At 36.9% G+C, this 23,389-nt stretch overlaps 1 protein-coding gene across 1 annotated transcript; it reads left to right on the forward strand.

Moving 5' to 3' along the window:
• The first annotated feature begins 12,524 nt into the window (after window positions 1-12,524).
• Window positions 12,525-22,707, forward strand: LOC121412857. The gene is made up of 4 exons (XM_041605619.1): window positions 12,525-18,872; window positions 19,756-19,823; window positions 21,186-21,291; window positions 21,751-22,707. The coding sequence occupies exons 1-4, from the start codon at window positions 12,525-12,527 to the stop codon at window positions 22,705-22,707; spliced, it is 7,479 nt and encodes a 2,492-aa protein (XP_041461553.1).
• The last annotated feature ends 682 nt before the right edge of the window (window positions 22,708-23,389 follow it).

A 23,389-nucleotide genomic window follows, 5' to 3' on the forward strand; every position in this document is an offset into this window, starting at 1 on the left:
AGGATTTGTTTTATCTCAGATTTAAAATGTAACAAGTGAAATTAGATTTTAATTCGTCGTACGGACGAATTAGGTGATCTTGTCGTAGATGCAGAGTTAAACATACATAATTATTTAAACAAATGAGTGGATATAAGTATGAAAGATAAATAGACAGACACACATAGATATTCAAACAGATACATATAAGAAAGATAGATAGATAGATGGCTGGAGAGATAAATGATAGGTGGATAGATTAATGAAAGATAGATATATTAGCAGGGGGTGCGGAAGCTGGATCTGGGCTTCAGCCCTCCCCTCCCCCCACACTTTTTTTAAAAAACCGTGTACAAAAACGTAGAAATGACCATATGACTGTGATTTTTTGCATGGTCCCCCCCACTTTGAAAACCGTTCCACGGCCCCTGATTAATAGATAGATAGATATAGATAGATAAAGATACAGATATATAGATTTGTAGATAAAAAGTGAAAGGATTTGTTTTCTCTTAAAATTAAAATGTAACAAGTGAAATGATTCTTCGTCGAATTTTTTTTTTTTTTTAAAGTGAAATGAATGTTTTGGAAAAGTGAAACATATTTTATTTGGAAAAGTGAAATATATTTTTTGGAAAGGTGAAACATATTTTTTTTTGAAAAGTGAAATATATTTTTTTGAAAAGTGAAATATATTTTTTGGAAAAGTGAAATATATTTTTTGAAAAGTGAAATATATTTTTGAAAAGTGAAATATATTTTTTGAAAAGTGAAATATATTTTTTTGAAAAGTGAAATATTTTTTTGAAAAGTGAATTATATTATTTTTGGACAAGTGAAAAGTATTTTTTTTTGAAAATTGAAATACATTTTTTTGGAAAGTGAAATATATATTTTTGAAAAGTGAAATATATATTCTTTTTGAAAAGTGAAATATATTTTTCTTCATAAAGTGGAATACAATTTTTAAAAGTGAAATGGTTTAGTGGAAGAGAAACATATTTTTTCAAGTGAAATATATATTTAATTGTTTCCCTATGAGCGTGCCATAGACCACCACATGGCTGCAATGCACGAATAGCTCAATTGGTTGAGAGCGGCGCCTCGAAACCGGTGGTTGCAGGTTCTAACCCTCTCACTTCGATCGATGATTTTGTTTTTTATTTTTATTTATTATAGGTTTTCCCGTCCAATTTCGTCAAAATTTCAACCGATTTAATGATGTAATAGTTCAATTTGCAACTAATTCGAATGACCTATGAGATAAACATTTAAATACCCAAATACTTTATTTGATTTAATCATATTGGCACGCGATTTCATGGTTATTTCATTTAAACAAGTATAAAGATCGAGCAAATTCAAATAGCCGAAGAGATGTTTTCAAATTCGCAACGGTGCCATCCCTGCGAAGGTTTATGAATTCAAAATCATTAATATGCGATCCCTTATAGGATATGCACAGTGTTTTTCGTTTTTTTTTTTTTTATTTTTTATTTTACTTCATTTGAATGACTATGGAGATGGGTTTTACTTCTTAATTGGATGTTTACCATTATACTGAAATGTATCATCCATCTGAAAAACCATCATCGGAACAACTACTCGTTTTTTCATTCAACTATAGAACGTGGTCAATACCATCCCTTCCCCACAACGATATAATTTACAATTATGTGAAATAAAAAAAGAACAAGATGATGAAAAAAATACCTACCATTGGCGTAGGTCAACTACCTACTGACTGGCGGATCCAGGGGGGGCAAACCCGGCTCTTGTCCGTGCCCCCCCCCCTTTGAGAGCCACAATGTAAAAACAATCGTGGACCGTCCCTTATTCTTTGGTTAAAAATCTTTGGTTCCTAGGGGAAATGCTCCTTTTTTTGAAAATCCTTGATCCGAAGAATAACCGTTCACAACCATATCCTATAAGTGTTACATGAATTACGTCTTTATCAAACATAATGGAATAAAATTATTCCAACTGAAAGATCAGAAAAAAAGGTAGGGTAAAGTTTGGAGAAAAAAAATTGTATACCGTTTTTAAAGAGAAATGAACACAGAAACATGTTATCTGAATTTGGACGTTTAAAGTGCAAATATGTGTGCCGATTAATGAAATTGAAAATGGTATTTTGGGTGAAATTAAACGATCAGTTCGTCGTTGCGAAATTAAATGACGACTTTGGGCCATTAATTTGAACGAATTTCTTCCTAAATTGAATTTCTTCCAAATACAAAGGAATGATGTAGAACGGAATTAAATGATGACTAATGAAAATGAACCATGTGTGCAGAGGGTTGACAAAATATTTCGAATTTGAAAGTCCTTTCATTAATTTAAATGCAACCCTGATGAAATTGGACGGGAAAACCTATATTATAATTCATTATTATTATTATTATTATTGTCATTATTTTATATTATGTTGATGATGAAGATTATGATGATGATAATCATCTGTGATATTTTATCATTATAATGATCCTTATTATCATTGTTCTTATCTTTATTATTATTGTTATTATCACTATCATTATTTTTTACTATTATTATTATTATTAATATTATTATTATTATCATTATTATTCTTATCATTATTATTATAATTATCATCATCATTATTTTTTATTATTATTATTATTATGATCCATAGGACTAGTAACATGTTAGTATTTGGATTAATTATTATAATTATTGTAATTAAATATAATTCCTTCGTTTTTTCTTTTCTTCTTCTTCTTCTTCTTATTATCATTATTATTATTATCATTAAGCATTTTTTATCATTATTATTATAATTAACATTATTATTTTTTATCATTATAATTATGATCCATAGGAGTAGTAGCATGCCATTATTTGGAATATTATTATTGTAATTAAAATAATTCCTTCGGTTTTTCTTCTTCTTTTTCTTCTTTCACTGCATCCCTCTTCTTCTCCTTCATATTATTATAATTACTATCATTATAATTATTACTAATTTTTTTTATAATTATCGTTGTCTGTGATATATTTTTTTTAATGTTGTTCTTCATCATTATCGTATACTCCTTTTTTGCTACATCATTTTCTTCTACACTACTACTACTTCTACTTCTTCTTTTTCTTCTTCTTCTTCTTTCCTCTTCGTGTCCTTCATATTGTAATTATTTTTTTACTATCATTATTAATCATTGTTGTTGGTGATATTATTTTACTTGTTATTGTTGTTGTTCTTCATAATCATTTTCTAATTCTCCTTCTCTTTCTCCTCCTCCTCCTTCTTCTTCTGCTTCTTTTTCTTCTTATTGTTATTGTAATTATTATTATAATAATAATAATTATTATTATCATTATCATTGTAATTATTATTTTTATGATTGTTAGTATTATTATTATTATTAAAAACAAAATAAAAGGCAACCTTTCGGCACTTCCGGGGGGGGGGGGGGGGGCTTTGGACGAATGGATGCGTTCCAGTGAACGCGACGTGATGTAACGCTCCAAGCGCACCCTTTCGGCATAAGCCCTAACAAAATGATATCTCAATACACACAAAGATAAGGGTTTGTGAATAAAATGTCAATATTTGTTTTTCGTAGGCGTATGCTGTGTTTAGTCTTGATAGAGGCCCCTAAATTTTCTCTTTCTATATAATCAAATTATGAGATCTCTTTTCTATCATAGCAGGCTGTATCCTCCCAAACTCTACCAATTATCTACTAAACATGACTTTTTATTATGACAATTTCTAGTGCACTTTGAGACACTAATCTTAATTCAAATTCGGACATATTAACTGCCGCGCTCCCTTTGCACATTTCTTTTTTTATTTCGCTTCAAATTATATTGAAAACTGATATACCTGTATTCTAAACAGGGTTTAGCTAAGACCATCTTCTAACTCTGTACCAGAATTATGGATATCCAAATATTTCACTTTTTTAACAATTATATGCTTCTTTAGATTGTTATGCTCTTTCACAATTCTTTATTGGTGAAGACATCTATTTTGTTTATTTTTCTCAGGCACTTGCGAATAATTTGATAATCAAATAAGCTGATAAATTGAACCTCGAGAATTATGTCACTATTGGCTATCAATATTTAGACCAAAACTTTACACCAGAGTTAATATCAAGCCTAATAAGACTGGGATATTTCAGTGCCTAAGAACACTGAGGGGGAGGGGTGGTGATGAAGCCCCCAACTCCTATGATCATTTATTTTCAATAGTTTCGGCGGTGCACGCGTCGACCGGGTTCTGCCGTCGGCTACATGGTAACTATCAAATTAGTACTAGCTAGCAGCTTGCAAAGCTAAAGCCAGTTTCAAAATAATTGCTTCTGTGGTGTACAGATAATAATAATAACATAGGGTATTTATATTGCGCACCTATCCACCTTAGTAGGTGCGCAAGGCGTGTTACAACCGATAATGTCGCACCAACGCATAATGTCGCAGCAACGCATAATGTCGCAATCTGCGACATTATGCCAAGAGCGTCCGACGCATAATGTCGCAGTCAACGCATAATGTCGTAGTTTTTCTAACGCATAATGTCGCAGCAAATCGTTAACGCATAATGTCACATGTCGCAACGCATAATGTCACAGCGTTATTTTTTTCAGGACTTGAGCTACAGATAAGATATAAAACATGCTTTTACGTAGTATTTTGAGACATGAAAAAGAGAATGAAATTATTTTGAAATCAGGATTACTCTTTGTATGGATATTTGTCGCTTTATTGCCATTTCGTCTACTGCCTTTTCCCCACTATCGCATGGTCTGATATAATTTCGTCTACCATTAGTCAGTCAACTATCAACATAGTCCAATAACCAGAGTTAGGGCCTAAATAGTAAAATTACAAGGCGTTCTTGTGTATATTATCTTTGCATATTTTTTTTGCTTGCTGTATTAAAACTAAAGCCACATCTTAATCTGAAATGTGCACCAATTGTTTCATAATTCTTAGCTTCTGGATAGATGAATTGTTTTAAAATAACAGGTTTATAGGTTTTTCTTGTCAATAGTAGTGTTGATGGTTTGCGTTACCGACTTTCAATATTTCTACCTGTGAAGGTGTCTTTTTAATGTTTTATCTATTTTCCTGATTTTTTTCTGAAATTAAACCCCAAATGAATCAAGAAAAATCAGATCAGTTGGAATCAGAGAAATTAGGCATTTGTGACTATTATGTCTAATCGTGTCTTTTCATGAATGTTCAATTGTTCTATGAAAACTTAGTATGTGGGCCAGTTTACACATTTTCTGATGTACATATGCGTAGCTATATAGTGCAAGCCCCCACCCCCATTTTTCATGATGCAGAAGGCATTGCTAAACAAAATGAAAGAAGGCGGAAAAGGAAGAAAAATGAAAAAGAAGAAAATGAGAGAGAGGGAGAGAGAAAAGGGGAGAAAGAGCGATATAAGAGAGAAAGTTATTAACATAAGATAAAGTAGAAAATATATTGAAAACCTGTGCCACCGACCCAGACCATTATAATGGTTCACGCCAGGGGGGCACTCAGTATATGATAATGTGCAGCGGAGGGGACCCCTATTTTTACACTCAAATTTCCGTTCCAAGGCATAGCATCTTTGTCTTATTGAGAAAAAGAACAAATAAAGCCGCTCCAAGGCAAAACATGTTCTCCTTATCGAGAAAAAAGAAGAAAGAAATCCGCTCCAAAGCTTGTCATATTTTTCGTTACGCCGTTCCGGTCACATTGATCTGCTACAATGAGCTGCAGTTTTGGTGAAATGCGGCCGCAGAGCGCTGTCCGACCATCACCTCTGCGCGAGCGCACCCGGCGGACGTTCCAAGGACCCTGTTTTTTGTCTCGCCCGCGGCACACCCCTACCACTTTTTTTGTCGAGTGCCCCCTTCCCCCCTGGGGTCACGCTTGATTCGATGCCAGAGAGAAATGGGGGGGGGGGGGGTTTCGGGGGGTAATTGTTTGGCGGTAACTGTCTGGGGAATTATTGTCCTCGGGGGCATTTGCGTGGGGGGGGGGGGTAATTGTCTGTGAAATAATTGTCCAGGGGATGATAGTCCGGGGGTAATTGTCCGGGGGGGATAATTGTTCTCGGAGGCTAAATGTTAAGAGGTGGTTGTCCGGAAGGTGATTTTCTGGGGATCATTGTCCTAGAAACGGTGATAGGACCTAATGGTGATTGGACCAATGACAACGATACCAAATGATTGTTAGCCGAAATGGGTTTAGACAAAGTGATTGCAAACCAACTGAAGTTAGACCAAATGGAACATGGACGAAAATGAGAGTACACCAAGTGGTTATTAGACCAAAAGGTAATAGACGTAATGATATTGGACAAAATGGATATTGGACCAACTGAAAAAAATACAATTAGTCTAAATAATAATAAACACAACGGCTATTAGACCAACTGGCTATTAGACGAGATGGTAATTAGACGAAATTGTTATTGGACTATGTTGATAATTGACTGACTAATGGTAGACGAAATGATATCAGACCATGCGATAGTGGGGAAAAGGCAGTAGACGAAATGGCAATAAAGCGACAAATATCCATACAAAGAGTAATCCTGATTTCAAAATAATTTCATTCTCTTTTTCGTGTCTCAAAATACTCAGTAAAAGCATGTTTTATATCTTATCTGTAGCTCAAGTCCTGAAGAAAATACCGCTGTGACATTATGCGTTGCGACATGTGACATTATGCGTTAACGATTTGCTGCGACATTATGCGTTGCGACATGTGACATTCCCGACCTTTCGTTTGAGGACGCGGACGCTTATTTACAACGGTAGTTGACTTTGGAAGGGACTTTTTGGGCCCGTCATCATGGTCGTAAAACTCAGTCCTGCAATGCAAATTGTGTGACATGAGATTTTTTTTTCGTTTCGCATCTGCGACGGAAACATTCAATATGCGTTTCGTGTGCAAAATTCTGGTTGCTACTATGGTAACAGCGATTTATCCGATTGAGGACGACTTTCCAAAGCCACATTTGACTCCTCCTAGAGCTCGAGAGGCCGCCCGGGGGGCCCACTTCCATTGATTAGTGGATACCAGTAGCGACCACCCGTAAAAGGGGACAGAGTGGGCAGGTACGTTACGTATATAGGCCTATGTAACGTTATAAGGGTGTCAAAATGATGTTTAAAATGCTGGAAAAAGGGATATATATTCAATACTTGTAGGGTTTCACAAGCCAAATACTTGTTAAGAGATGCATTTTCATAATCTGGAAAAGAATTGCTTCACTTGTTTAGCATGTTTAGGGTACTTTTCGAAACCCCATGGTCGTGCCTGGTATCCACTCATCAATGGAAGTGGTCCCCCCGGAATTTGAATCTAATCCCCATTTCTGGGGAATGTAAAACATAATGCCCCTCACATCGTGTGCGAGAGGCATATCGTTTGTGTATAAGGAGTAAACAAAAGAAACAAAGAAACAAACGAAACAAAAGGAAACGAGTTCAAAGGTATCGCATATGATGTGTACATATCAACGCATGCGAAATGTTCGGCTGGAGAGGTTGACTTATCCATATGAAATCAATTGCCAGTGATCCACCAATAATCCACATCAAATGTAATATCGATTCGATGGACTGTAATGATCTATATTTAAGCCTTCATTCAGTAAGTTTTTCCTCACTCAATATGTTCTCGATTTGTTTGAAAAACCACTTTCTTATCCATGTCATAAATCTATTTTAGGCCCTGCATTTTGAATATCTCCAGCCATCAGTCGTAATATACATGCATGCGGTACGGGTGTCGCGGAAAGGGATTTTGCACACGAAAAGCAGATTTGTAGGGCCTGTAACCCCCTGTTACACAAAGCTTAGCATTGATCGTAGAGCAGTTTTCTACGTTTGATTCTATTGACTGTAATGCACAATCAATCTTAAAAATCAAGTGTATGATTAAGCGTTAACTTTTGTGTTAGGGGACCCTAATACTAGCGTCCGTGATGATTGCGAAAGGTCCCAATTATGCGTTAGAAAAACTGGCTCGGTGTAAAAATGGCAGAGGTAAAAATGGCAGAGGTAAAAATGGCAGAGGTAAAAATGGCAAAGGTAAAAATGGCAGAGGTAAAAATGGCAGAGGTAATAATGGCAGAGGTAAAAATGGCAGAGGTAAAAATGGCAGAGGTAATAATGGCAGAGGTAAAAATGGCAGAGGTAATAATGGCAGAGGTAAAAATGGCAGAGGTAAAAATGGCAGAGGTAAAAATGGCAAAGGTAAAAATGGCAGAGGTAAAAATGGCAGAGGTAATAATGGCAGAGGTAAAAATGGCAGAGGTCATAATGGTATAGGTAAAAAGAGTCTTCAACCCCCATCAAAAAAAAAATCAAAAAGCCCCCGCATGTAAGCCCTACATAGATTAACTAAGAAAGATTTTAAGAAAATAAAAATAATGGAAAGGGTGACATTCTTAAAATCATAGATAGATCGTCTGCACCAAATTGATAATCTTTTGGCTAGAATATCCTATTTTTTCTGGACTCTCATGGATGGCCTTCTCATGTCAAATCGCTGTATTAGTATTCAAATTTGAAGCACACTCTTGATCGCAATTGAACTTAATTCATTACAGGGGAAGTTCAACCTCGGTTAAAAGTCATTGTAGAATAGCAGAAAAAAATAAAATGATAATGGTGAGGGTTTTAGGAAATCAATCAAAGATTTAAAAAGCTTTACTTTTATATTTCAATGGTGACGTCATTTGCGAGCAGCTTTCCCATATTTGGTGTATAGAAAATATTAATGAAATGTAATTTTCTAGAAAAATCCAAAAAAATTGTTTATCTTCAGTTTATATCAAGCGACAAATCATTTCACTGACGCTCCTGAAATATTTTTAAAGCAATTATGAACCATTTTTTAGTGCATAAAATGTCATGGGGCAGCTTCCCATATATGACGTTAAACCCTTTAGGAACCTGGCATCCACTTGGACTAGCTGCATTGAGGTATTGCTCTATAAAGACTGAACAATAATTGTATCATTTACATTCAACGTATCACATTAATCAGGGGCAGATCCAGGATTTTCCAAGGGGGGGGCACAGTTTCCTGAAAAATGACATGCAAAAAAGTTTTCCGCCTACTTACTCGTAAACAAAATAAATAGCAGGCAGAAAAGGGTCTTGCTTTAAAAAGGGGGCACACTTGAGTTAGCATATTTGCTAAGATTTTAATAATTACCTCTCAAGGGGGGGGGGGGCACGGGCCAGCAGTGCCCCATGGATCCGCCAGTGACATCACTGGCGGATCTATTCATCATGATCCATCATGATATGGAAATTTAAAAAATACTTTTATTACAGAATGTTCAGTTATTTTTTAAATCCAGTTTAAATTATGAAAGTAGTTCGACGTAGACCCGAACTTGTTCGTTTCAGAGGGTTAGTGGCTGCACACATTGGTGTTTACATTTTAAAAATCGTTGGGTTTGTATGTAAAGCGTTGTTCTGCTTACGAGCTTAAGATCCTTTCATCATGCAGTCACTAATTGAAATCATTTTGGCAAGAAAATGATTGAGTTTAGATCTTAAATGATGAAAAACAACATAATATTTAATCAGTTTTTATAGTCCATTTCGTCGACAAGAATCCGGTCATGGATGATAATCATAATGTAGCCTATCTTTATCATTTTTACCTCTGCCATTTTTACCTCTGCCATTTTTACCTTTGCCATTTTTACCTCTGCCAATTTTACCTCTGCCATTTTTACCTCTGCCATTTTTACCTCTGCCATTTTTACCTTTGCCATTTTTACCTCTGCCATTTTTACCTCTGCCATTTTACCTCTGCCATTTTTACCTTTGCCATTTTTACCTTTGCCATTATTACCTCTGCCATTATTACCTCTGCCATTATTACCTCTGCCATTTTTACCTCTGCCATTTTTACCTGGCACCGAAAAACTACGACATTATGCGTTGACTGCGAGATTATGCGTCGGACGCTCTTGGCATAATGTCGCAGATTGCTACATTATGCGTTGGTGCGACATTATCGGTTGTAACAAGGCGCTCCTATATTACCCGGCTAAGCTAGGCGTTCATAGCGCACACAGCTTCTTAAGGAATTACTTCCTACCGGTACCCATTTACCTCATCTGGGTTGAGTGCAGCACATTGTGGATCAGTTTCTTGCTGAAGGAAATTACGCCATGGCTGGGATTCGAACCCACGACCCTCTGTTTCAAAGTCCGAAGACTAATCCACTGGGCCACAACGCTCCCACTCAGATGAGTGGGGGTGGAGACTTCGGGCGCTTGCCCCCTCTGTCCTTCTCCCCCCCCCCCCACAAAAAAAAATCACGACCAAGAAAAACGAGAAAGGGAAAGAGAGAAGGGGGGAATTTTTTTCTGAATATTATGCCATACATAATTGGATTTTATTTTAAAGATAAACATGTCTGAATTTTTGCTCGCTCACAACTTTTTTTTTAATTTTGCCCAATACACCCTATCTGGATGTAGCCCCCTCAAAATTTTTGGATTATTACGCCACTGACATGTTTTCTTACATTTCTATGCAAATGCTAATTTATTCAGAATAGAATACACTATTTCTTTGTTTTATATGGCTTTGTGGAATTGTTGGGGTCAAGAATTACTTCATTTATATACACTTTAGCCTAATAAGACTGGGATATTTCAGTGCCTAAGAACACTGAGGGGGAGGGGTGGTGATGAAGCCCCCACCTCCTATGATCACTGGTAATCACGATGAAACGACGGAATGGGCATTGCAAATGACGTAATCAACAAAATTGCATTATTGAATACTTCGAAAAGAAAAACTCACCTCTAAATATGTTTGCTAATTTATGCGTGAATCCATTTGCTTGCAGTTAGGAAAGGCCCCTAAAATGCAATATATATTACTGTATTTTTTTATATACAATAATATTATTATATTGTTTTCTAAATTTCCTTGTTTTCGAATTGTTATTTCTATTTTTTTTTCTTTCACTGGGTTCGTCGGGGAATCTATTCTGACAACAGACAAAATAAATTTAATAGAGTTTAATCATGAATAGTAGAAACAATGATACCTTATGAATTTTGGCTAAAGAACTATCTGCATTGGATTTGTACATGAATTCACATTTTTTTCCGGCACAGTGCAAGGGGGTCGCAAATTTGGTCTCTCAAAAGTTGCACGAGGCTTGAGTAGAGTAAAGCCCGGTGCACTACTAGTATGTAGTATTCATTTTTTTTCAGAACAATACATCTGCAAGTAATTTGCTGGAAATTAACCAAGAAACTCATTTTGTTTTTAAATCAGCAAACGACAGGGTCTTGGCAGATGGAAAAAAAGACTGAACATCTAGGAAATAAGAAGAACATTATTTTAGACGATGATTTTACTGGAGAAATTCAGGATCAGAAATTGTAAGTTTTATTTCATTTATTATTATCGAAATACACCTATTCATCTATCTTTAATGGGTAAAAAAAACATCATTAGTATTGTGAACAGGTTCCATGACCTTTGCTCTGGCGACATGAACAATTTCTCCGATGGAAATGTCCACGTAAAGCCAAGCCAAACCTAAATCCTACCCTCCAAAACTTATAACCCCTATCACTATCTTTACATTCTTCTGCAAACAAACTTCAATCCTATGCCTTCTAAGATGATAAGACTAGAGCAAATGTCACATGAGGTAATTATGTTAAGTCATTTTTGGACACTAATATTTATTGTTAATAATAATGCAGACACAAGTAATAAAGATTTTATTGTACTCTCTGAGCCATGTATATGTAAATTATGTATTAATAAAGATTCCTCTCACGATGCACCCTAGAAGATATTAGATATCTAAATCTTTTAAACGTCCTTGCCTTTATAAAATAAAAATGTTTAAAGCACGTCAAAGCAGTATCGGGAGCCCCAAATGATATTTTTTAAGGCGAATTCATTTTTCTAAAGCCTAGCCAGCGTTTTGTATAGTTGACTATTATTTACCATTAATGTCTCATTAATTCTAAGGACCGCCATAATCGATAAAATTGTATTCATATCCAAATTTTGTTGATTAATCATAATAATAGGGATTCTTAACAATTGTATTACTTTCTCAAAACAAGAAACAAAAATTCCAAAATTCACGTCCTCTTTGTTTAATATAAAGTATTTTGATACATGTTGTTTTTCCAATTTTCTAATTTCGATTGCAATTTCTAACCATAAGTTTCATACTTCATAATGAATTATTTCGCACAAAAGTATTTTCGTGCGTATAATTCTGACGTCGATTAAAAAAAATATATATCTTCCGGCATAATTCTCACTAGGTCGAATTACTCCTTAACGCTTCCTACTATTGGTATAACATGAACAGTCAATCTTGCATTTCATGTTACCAAGTATGTAGATAGTATTACATAAGATTAGTCAAGTGAATCTTATCTATTTTGTTATTGGTCCCTTATGTTCTCACATTCTTCAAAGTGACATACAAAAAAGAATACTTTCATTTATACCCTCCTCGATGAGTTACTAGATTTATAGGTTTTCTCACAAGACATGCTAGACATGCTACAAACTACACCGAGAACAATCTGTCTTTCTAACAGGGTCGATATTACGGACGTCTCAATGATCACACCGCAACAGAACAAGTCATCGCAGAAAGCCTCCGTGGTTTTCAATATTGAAGAAATAAAACCTCAAGAAGAGAATACAGAGGGAGAAAATATTCTTCTATGTAGTCAATCAGTCCGTAAGAAAGAAATGTTGAACAGCGCTCCTGTATCCTTCACAGCCAACTCGTGTACTTCAGATGATAAGTGTAGCCAACTAAAAGACTGCAGACTCCAACCATTTGAACTGGACGAGATCTTAGGCAGAGATTCGATTGATGCTTTAGAAGAATGGGTTACAGCATACAACACACTCCTCTGGAAAATATCCTTTAGGGATACCAATGGGCCAAAAGACGAACTACCACTCAATTATGACATAAACAAGGTGGATGATGTAGAATACACCATACTGTACAAGGCAGCCTTAGAAGGAAACCTAAAAGAAGTTGAGGAACTTATTTCAAAGGGAGTAAACCTGGACAAACCGTGCAAGGGTGGCCTTTGGCCTCTTCATGCAGCAGCTGAAGAAGGTCATGCTGATATTGTGGATTTCCTCATCCTACACGGAGCGGACCCGAGTGTTGAAAGCAACATGGGTCAGACACCTATTCATACAGCAGTGACCAAAGGTCATTTGTGCATCATAGAAAGTCTAATTGCAGAAGGGGTTGATGTAAACAAGGAGGATAGCGCAGGTCAGACCCCATTCAATGTTGCCATTCAACATGGCCATCTAGACGCTGTCAAATACCTCATCATTAATGGAGCAATACAAAACAGATATGATGGAATGACCCCACTCTATGCAGCAGCTCAATTAGGACACCAAGATATTGTAAGCTTCTTCGTTTCCGATGGAGCTGATGTGAACGAAGAAAATGACGATGGAAGAATTCCCTTACATGGAGCTGCTATCATCAGTAACATGGAGATCATGAAAAATCTCATTCGAAAGGGTTCCGACGTGAACAAGGCAGATACGACAGGATGGACTCCATTCAATGCTGCCAATCAGAAAGGTAATCTAGACGCTGTCAAATACCTCATAGATAAAGGTGCTAAACAGAACAGGAATGGTGGAATTACTCCGTTATATGCTGCAGCTCGGTTCAGTTATCTAGACATCGTGGAATTCTTCATTTGTCATAGCACTGATGTGAATGAGGTAAATGATAGTGGGAGGATTCCCCTCCACGGAGCCGCTATTAAAGGAAACATGAAAGTTGTGGAATATCTCATTGAACATGGGTCTGATGTGAACAAATGTGATTCAGAGGGTTGGACATCATTCAATGCTGCTATCCAATACGGTCACCTAGAAGCTGTCAAATATCTCATAAATAAAGGAGCCAAGAGGAACAGGTATGATGGAGCGACCCCACTCTATTTTGCAGCTCAACTCGGCCATATAGATATCGTAGAATACCTCATTTCCAATGGCGCTGACGTGAATGATGAAGACGATGATGGGAAGATTCCTCTTCATGGTGCTGCTAGTGAAGGCCATCTAGATATCATGGAGTATCTCACTGAGTCAGGGTCGAATGTGAACAAGGCTGATCCAAAGGGTTGGACACCATTCAATGCTGCTATTCAAGAAGGTCATCTAGAAGCTGTCAAATATCTCATAAATAAAGGAGCCAAGAGGAACAGGTATGATGGAGCGACCCCACTCTATTTTGCAGCTCAACTCGGCCATATAGATATCGTAGAATACCTCATTTCCAATGGCGCTGACGTGAATGATGAAGACGATGATGGGAAGATTCCTCTTCATGGTGCTGCTAGTGAAGGCCATCTAGATATCATGGAGTATCTCACTGAGTCAGGGTCGAATGTGAACAAGGCTGATCCAAAGGGTTGGACACCATTCAATGCTGCTATTCAAGAAGGTCATCTAGAAGCTGTCAAATATCTCATGGATAAAGGAGCCAAGCAGAATAGATATGATGGAATGACCCCACTCTATGCTGCAGCTCAATTCGGTCATATCAATATCGTGGAATTTTTCATCTCAAATGGTGCTGCTGTTAATAACGAACATGATAATGGGATGATTCCTCTTCATTGTGCTGCTAGTCGAGGCCATCTATGTATCATGGAGTATCTCATTGAATTAGGGTCAGATGTGAACAAAGCTGATCAAAAGGGCTGTACACCATTCAATGCTGCTATTAACTACGGTCATCTAGAAGCTGTCAAATATCTCATAGATAAAGGAGCAAAGCAGAACAAGTATGACGGCATGACTCCACTCTTTACTGCAGCTCAATTCGGTCATCTAGATATCGTGGAATACTTCATTTCTAATGGCGCTGATGTGAATGAAGAAGAGGATAATGGGATGATTCCTCTTCATGGAGCTGCTTTTGGAGGAAACACAGAAATCATGAATTATCTCATTCAACAAGGGTCAGATGTAAACAAGGCTAAATCAAAGGGATGGGCACCAATCAATGCTGCTATTCAAGAAGGTCATCTAGAAGCTGTCAAATATCTCATAGATAAAGGAGCAAAGCAGAACAGGTATGACGGAATGACTCCACTCTATACTGCAGCTCAATTCGGTCATCTAGATATCGTGGAATACTGCATTTCTAATGGCGCTGATGTGAATGAAGAAGATGATAATGGGATGATTCCTCTTCATGGAGCTGCTTTTGGAGGAAACACAGAAATCATGAAATATCTCATTCAAAAAGGGTCAGATGTGAACAAGGCTAATTCAAAGGGATGGGCACCAATCAATGCTGCTATTCAAGAAGGTCATCTAGAAGCTGTCAAATATCTCATGGATAAAGGAGCCAAGCAGAATAGATATGATGGAATGACCCCACTCTATGCTGCAGCTCAATTCGGTCATATCAATATCGTGGAATTTTTCATCTCAAATGGTGCTGCTGTTAATAACGAACATGATAATGGGATGATTCCTCTTCATTGTGCTGCTAGTCGAGGCCATCTATGTATCATGGAGTATCTCATTGAATTAGGGTCAGATGTGAACAAAGCTGATCAAAAGGGCTGTACACCATTCAATGCTGCTATTAACTACGGTCATCTAGAAGCTGTCAAATATCTCATAGATAAAGGAGCAAAGCAGAACAAGTATGACGGCATGACTCCACTCTTTACTGCAGCTCAATTCGGTCATCTAGATATCGTAGAATACCTCATTTCCAATGGCGCTGACGTGAATGATGAAGACGATAATGGGAAGATTCCTCTTCATGGTGCTGCTAGTGAAGGCCATCTAGATATCATGGATTATCTCACTGAGTCAGGGTCGAATGTGAACAAGGCTGATCCAAAGGGTTGGACACCATTCAATGCTGCTATTAAATACGGTCATCTAGAAGCTGTCAAATATCTCATAGATAAAGGAGCCAAGCAGAACAGGTATGATGGAGCGACCCCACTCTATTTTGCAGCTCAATTCGGCCATATAGATATCGTAGAATACCTCATTTCCAATGGCGCTGACGTGAATGATGAAGACGATAATGGGAAGATTCCTCTTCATGGTGCTGCTAGTGAAGGCCATCTAGATATCATGGAGTATCTCACTGAGTCAGGGTCGAATGTGAACAAGGCTGATCCAAAGGGTTGGACACCATTCAATGCTGCTATTCAAGAAGGTCATCTAGAAGCTGTCAAATATCTCATGGATAAAGGAGCCAAGCAGAATAGATATGATGGAATGACCCCACTCTATGCTGCAGCTCAATTCGGTCATATCAATATCGTGGAACTTTTCATCTCAAATGGTGCTGCTGTTAATAACGAACATGATAATGGGATGATTCCTCTTCATTGTGCTGCTAGTCGAGGCCATCTATGTATCATGGAGTATCTCATTGAATTAGGGTCAGATGTGAACAAAGCTGATCAAAAGGGCTGTACACCATTCAATGCTGCTATTAACTACGGTCATCTAGAAGCTGTCAAACATCTCATAGATAAAGGAGCAAAGCAGAACAAGTATGACGGCATGACTCCACTCTTTACTGCAGCTCAATTCGGTCATCTAGATATCGTGGAATACTTCATTTCTAATGGCGCTGATGTGAATGAAGAAGAGGATAATGGGATGATTCCTCTTCATGGAGCTGCTTTTGGAGGAAACACAGAAATCATGAAATATCTCATTCAACAAGGGTCAGATGTAAACAAGGCTAAATCAAAGGGATGGGCACCAATCAATGCTGCTATTCAAGAAGGTCATCTAGAAGCTGTCAAATATCTCATGGATAAAGGAGCCAAGCAGAATAGATATGATGAAGTGACTACACTGTACGCTGCAGCTGAATTCGGTCATTTAGATACCGTGAAATTCTTCATTTCTAGTGGCGCTGATGTGAATGAAGAGGATGATAATGGGATGATTCCTCTTCATGGTGCTGCTTCTGAATGCCATCTAGATATCATGGAGTATCTTACTGAGTTAGGGTCAGATGTGAACAAAGCCGATCAAAAGGGCTGTACACCATTCAATGCTGCTATTAATTACGGTCATCTAGAAGCTATCAAATATCTCATAGATAAAGGAGCAAAGCAGAACAGGTATGACGGAATGACTTCACTCTATACTGCAGCTCAATTCGGTCATTTAGATATCGTGGAATACTTCATTTCTAATGGCGCTGATGTGAATGAAGAAGATGATAATGGGAGAATCCCCCTTCATGGAGCAGCTATCAGTGGTAACATGAAGATCATGGAGTATCTCATCCAACAAGGGTCTGATGTGAACAAAGCTAATCAGAAAGGTTGGACATCATTCAATGCTGCTATTCAATACGGCCACCTAGAAGCTGTCAAATATCTCATGGATAAAGGAGCCAAGCAGAATAGATATGGTGGAATGACCCCACTCTATGCTGCAGCTGAATTCGGACATTTAGATATTGTGAAATTCTTCATTTCTAATGGTGCTGATGTGAATGAAGAAGATGATATTGGGGAGATTCCTCTTCATGGAGCTGCTAGTGGAGGCCATCTAGATATCATGGAGTATCTCATTCAAGAAGGGACAGATGTGAACAAGGGTGATACAAAAGGTTGGACGCCATTAAATGCTGCTATCCAATGCGGTCATCTAGAAGTTGTCAAATATCTCATGGATAACGGAGCCAAGCAGAACAGATATGATGGAATGACTCCACTGTATATTGCAGCACAAGCTGAACATTTAGATGTAGTCAAATTTTTGGTATCCAACGGTGCTGACGTCAATGAGGTAGATGACGAAGGGATGAGTGCTCTATACGCTGCTGCCCGTATTGGTAACATTGAAATCGTTGAGTATTTCATTCAGCAAGGCTCTGATGTTAACAAGACAAACAACAATGGACTGACACCACTGAACACAGCAATCATTGAAGGCCAGTTGAAAGTTGTTAAATTTCTCATTGCTAAAGGAGCCAATTGTTCAAGTTATGAAGGTATGACTCCACTTTACATCGCTACTCAATACGGCCATATTGACGTAGTAAAATTTCTTGTGTCCAAGGGATATAATGTGAACAAAGGGACTGAGAGCAAGAAATCTCCGCTTCATGCAGCATGTTACAATGGTAACATCGATATGGTAGAATACCTACTTCTCAACAATGCTGATGTGAATAAACAAGATCAAGATGGATGGACGCCACTTCAAGCCGCTGCACAAGAAGGACACCTACAGATAGTCAAGTATCTGTCAGTGTGTGATATGAAGGATATGGATGGTATAACTTCGATACAGGCGTCGCCAAACACAGCTCATTCAACTTGTCAAATACAAGGAATATTGAGTACTGACACCTTTGCTCAAATTGCGTCACGAAATCAACAACATGAAGGTCATCGGACTGCAATCCAAGCAGAATCTGCAACACATGCAGAACAATCCAAACTACACGTTCATAATATCTATGATGACAATGCTTTCATCCAAGAGGAAAGGTGTGATGAACTCTCGTTGAGCACTGGGGCTTATAGAGCTGAGGGTAGCGTCAATCAGGAGCCTAATCCTTTCTCTGATGCCCAGACGAAATCTGCTGAAAAATCTGAACATGGTTCAACCCAGGATGACATTGACGCAGTGCAAAACATCATGACTAGGAAACAATACAACCGAGCCAATGATACAAGCCGTCCTGTCTCGCTCGGACCTCAGAAATGGCAATACAGCGGATTTGGCCCACCATTCCTTCAAACCCTGAACAACTCTGTGGCAAATGGGCAGATTTCAGAAGACCCATGGTCGAGATGTCATCTCTTAACTGAAGAGATTGGACAAACCAGAGTGAGTCATTGTTATTTTTTTAGAATCAATATGTGACCAGCTACCCCAAAACCAAATATGAGCCGCCGAAATTGGGTTTGAAATTTCTATTCACCTTGATAAGGCCTATTCTAAGCTTCAAATTGGTATCTAACTTCTTAAAATTTACTCATACAACTATTTAATGTCACGTCTAATTCATTCAATGAGAGCTTAAAAATAAATATGTAGAAAACAAGGTTTAAAGTTTGACATGTTCGAGGTTGACTCTAACATGAGTTGTGCACAATGTGCAATATTAGTGAAGCAAACTCTAAACAGTGGTGTAAAAGAAACTTTTGAATATTGTATTTTTATCTTAATTCATATTTTGACAGAATGTGAAATAATAAATATGCATTCAGATAAGCTCACCTTTTCTCTTTGGAAACAAATTTCTATTTTGATTATTTACAGATAATATTCACTTATGTCTTTATATTAGTTTCGGGGTGGTATGTCACATTCGTTTAGAGTAAGGGCTTAGATAACCAAAATCAATTTGAAACTTGTAATCCCGTTTTTGTGTGTGTTATCAAATGGAATCATAGCTTAGTAATACACATCACGTTATATTTTAAACATTAATGTGCGATAAAAGAATAACAAAATAACGTTTGAATTTACGAGAGACTGTGTTTAACTGGGAATCGTAACAAGTAAGTGAATCTAATAATTAAAAATACCATTTTCAATTTAATAAAATGTTTATGTTGGATATTTATCCAAAGTCAGATCGTAATCTTAATTATTTTTTCTTGAAAATTAGAAAATTTTCTGATCGTATCTCTTTTCTGTTCAGGTCTGATGGTTTTAAGATATATCATCTTCGTGAAATTCTTAAATTATTTATTTTCTATTACAGAACCCTCCAAATCTGATCACTACAAGAAAAGATCGTGCCATTCATGGAGCTTCGTCAGAGTCAAACAGGTAATATTTCTGTAGTAATTCATTAGAACAAAACTCCACTAAAACCCCCACCAGGCAAAAAAAATGTAAACTGTGTAAACTCGTAGAACATCTTGCTGAGCATTGAAATTATAGAGACTCTTCCGATGAAGACTGGTTCCCATTTAATTTGTATTATGTATAATTTGATAAATATTTATAATATACATATTTGCAGGGGTTTTACTACGACGGTGGCACCTTTTTCACGTTGCACATTTCAGAAACCGTGCTTAAAGATAAATTCCAGTTCAGGTAACGATCTCAAGATGAGTTCGAATAGAATCCAATAAAATGACTCCTAAAATATTTGTATGTGTAAAAAAATAAAATTATGTGCCAAATGACTGGGGAGATAATGTATAACTGCTGAGAAATTAGCAAAATAAGCACAGGATTCCATAGAATGTCGAGGATTTTTTCCGTACAGTATTAATACACTGCCCCACATATGCAATGCATATGCCTTTCTATTTCTGTGAATGGTAACTCCCGTAGCGAGTCGGCGGGACAGCATTTTGCTGGTAAACGCCAACCTGGTATATAATCAATTACCAAGGAATCATTTTACGTCTATGCTTATCAGTCATAGTGGCTGACCTTATAGACGACATATATTACTCTTGGGTCTTTTTGTTATCAAAGTGGAGATAATGGCATAGTGGGAGTTCAAACTCACAACCTTGCTTTTATCAGTCCAATGCTCTATTAAACCATTGAACCACACGACCCGTGTGTGTGTTAGTGATCATCAGAATTATAAGTTTTTCGGCTAAGATTTCACAAAGACAATTTTTTTTACAATGTACCAGATCTAGATCTATTATTATATAGTCATATTTGACCGTGATTTCATGAAATTTCTCATTAAATACATTTGCTGTATTACTTTCCTCTACCTTGGACATTTCAGACGCACGTTAAATTATCCACACTTCCATTCATTTTACTATTGAATGCTAACTTATTTGAGGCTGTAATTTGGTAACAAATTTTCTGCATTACTCCTATTTGTTTAAGATCAGAATGCTCGATCTGTAATGAAAATCATAAGATCAGTTTGCTCGATCTGTACTGAAAATCATAAGATCATAAGTCAGAAAAAATTGGAACCAGTGACTTATGATCTTATGATTTTCATTACAGATCGAGCATACTGATCTTATGATTTTCATTACAGATAGAGCATTCTGATCTTAAACAAATAGGGGTAATGCCGAAAATTTGTTAACAAATTACAGTTTCCTCCTATAATAAAGCCTCTAAATTTATTATTTGATGCTCTTTAATGTTCTTCTGAACCATTTCCTTTTACCAGTTTATACTTATACATTTCTAACTCAGAACCCTAAGATCAAAACCTTCATCAACTGGTCTTCAAGATGTCTACTACAAAAAACACCTCTCCTATATAGGAGCAACTTCTGGCAACGCTGGATGGAAATTCTTGGTAGGTTATCCACTCCTCAGGAGCAGATTTTGATGAGAGACATTTGTCTTTATAAAAAAATAACGATATTGTAATTATCTTATTAGTAATCAATTTCCTTCTTATCAGGAAGAATTCATGTTTAAAGAAACAATAAAAGCCTGAAGTTTGAAATCGATGATATAGTGACGACATTTCGCCGTGAATGTTGTGCGAAACTAACTGGTCTAGGGAAACCCATGTTTATGATACATGTATGCTGCCACTTTTGACATTAAATTCCTTTTTGTTTTTATCGCATTCCCAAGGATTTTTTTAATAAAAAAATAAACATTTAAGACTTTCAGGCTTGTTAAACTGATTGATATAAATTATTGTGTCTTGCGAAAAAGATTTTTAATATGTTATAATAATAATCTAAAAAGATCTTCAAGGGAATGATTCTAAACACTATTTCGTTTTCATTATGTTATTCTCTAGTCGAAATTTCGAAGCACATGGAAAGGTCGCCCCCCTTCAACTCTGCTGATCGTTGAAACTCTCCTGCATGCGCTGTTAGCTTTCGCCATCATTCTTGCAGGATGTCCAGTTCACGTAGCAGGCAACGGTCTCACCGAAGGGGTGACTCTTCAAGCAGGTAGTCAGGGTGTAGTCCCATTCCATTTGCCTTGGTCTACTAATGATACATCCCAGGGTGTTCTATATTTTACAGTTCGGTTCGAATCACTAAATCATCCATTTTGCAATAATGGGATACGTGAGACAGAGGGTTTCAAAATCTCAACGCAGTTTTCAAGATTTACGACATCTGTCACAGGCTTGGACACAGCTCCCTGCGTAAATGTATTCATAGATGATGTTGATACTGTAGACCAGGATAGATACATATTCACTGCAATCTTGTACAAGCTAGGAGACATAAGGCGTGAAGTTATTAAAAAAGAGGTCGCTGTAACTGTTCCACCTGGATCAGCAAATTGCTTCATTACTTTAAATGACAACTGCGCTTATGGAGAAGTACGATGTCGAGCCACCACTGGAAGTGTAGGAACCTCACTATCATGTTACCAAAATGACGAAAAGCTTAATGTCCTTGATGACATCTCAGATATAGGGCGGGAAACCAGTGGTACATTTTGTCTTGTTCATGACACTGCTTTCTCTTGCTGTTCACATGAAGTGACGTCAGACGTAAATGTAGCGACGTGTAATGACTTCCAGTGGCCACCTCGCGTGCCTGGTAAACCCACTACAACACAGAACATACCTGAATCCCTTACCGATAGCATCATTAGTAGGCCTACTTACTCCAATCTTGAAACCAGTCAAATGGCCGAAATAGAATTTGATATCGATTCCGGGGCTGGTAGGCAAAAACCTCCACTTCTCAAATACTTATTATACCCATTGATTCACGCCCTTCACTTTGTCTACTAAATTTGCACCTCCATTATTTCACAAGAGAACTAAATATTTGTATTTCACATCTAATGTCAATATTTTCAAAAGTAACTTTAAAACAACCATTAAAATCTATTTAGGATCTTACTTTGGAAAACATACAATCTTAAAATTTAATGTTGGTAATATCAAGACTGAATCAAATTAAAGGCCTACACTCTAATTAGGAACAAGTCGATTTCATTCATCCCTACCTTGAAGTAAACTTTAAAGCTTCAAAATGGACGTGAATATATTAATTCCCTTCATTTACTATAATGGTTTTTGAACACTTGAAATGCAATTCATTTTAATAGATACAAAGATTATATGCCGAGATTATTTCTAAACCAACATGGATGGAATTTAGGTATTATTTTCTGTTTACTTGCATATGACATGTGATATAGGTACAAAATACGATTCAGTATGTTATCATTATATAGTGCTTTAATTTTTTTCATTTACGCAAACAAACTTGATAGGGCAAAGTGACCCAAATGGTGACTTTTTTTCTCAGTTGAATAATACAGGTATTATATAAACACAGAAATCAAGCTTTGTCTTCATTGTCGGCAATTTCGTTATTTTTTTTTTCTTTCGTCACCTTTCTTCCTCCTTCCCCTTCTCTTCTTTCTCTTTTCTCTACTCCAGCCTCCCCCCCTTCTGTGACCCCGCT

This window comes from Lytechinus variegatus, chromosome 4 (genome assembly GCF_018143015.1).
Source record: "Lytechinus variegatus isolate NC3 chromosome 4, Lvar_3.0, whole genome shotgun sequence".
In the NCBI taxonomy this organism is placed as follows: domain Eukaryota; kingdom Metazoa; phylum Echinodermata; class Echinoidea; order Temnopleuroida; family Toxopneustidae; genus Lytechinus; species Lytechinus variegatus.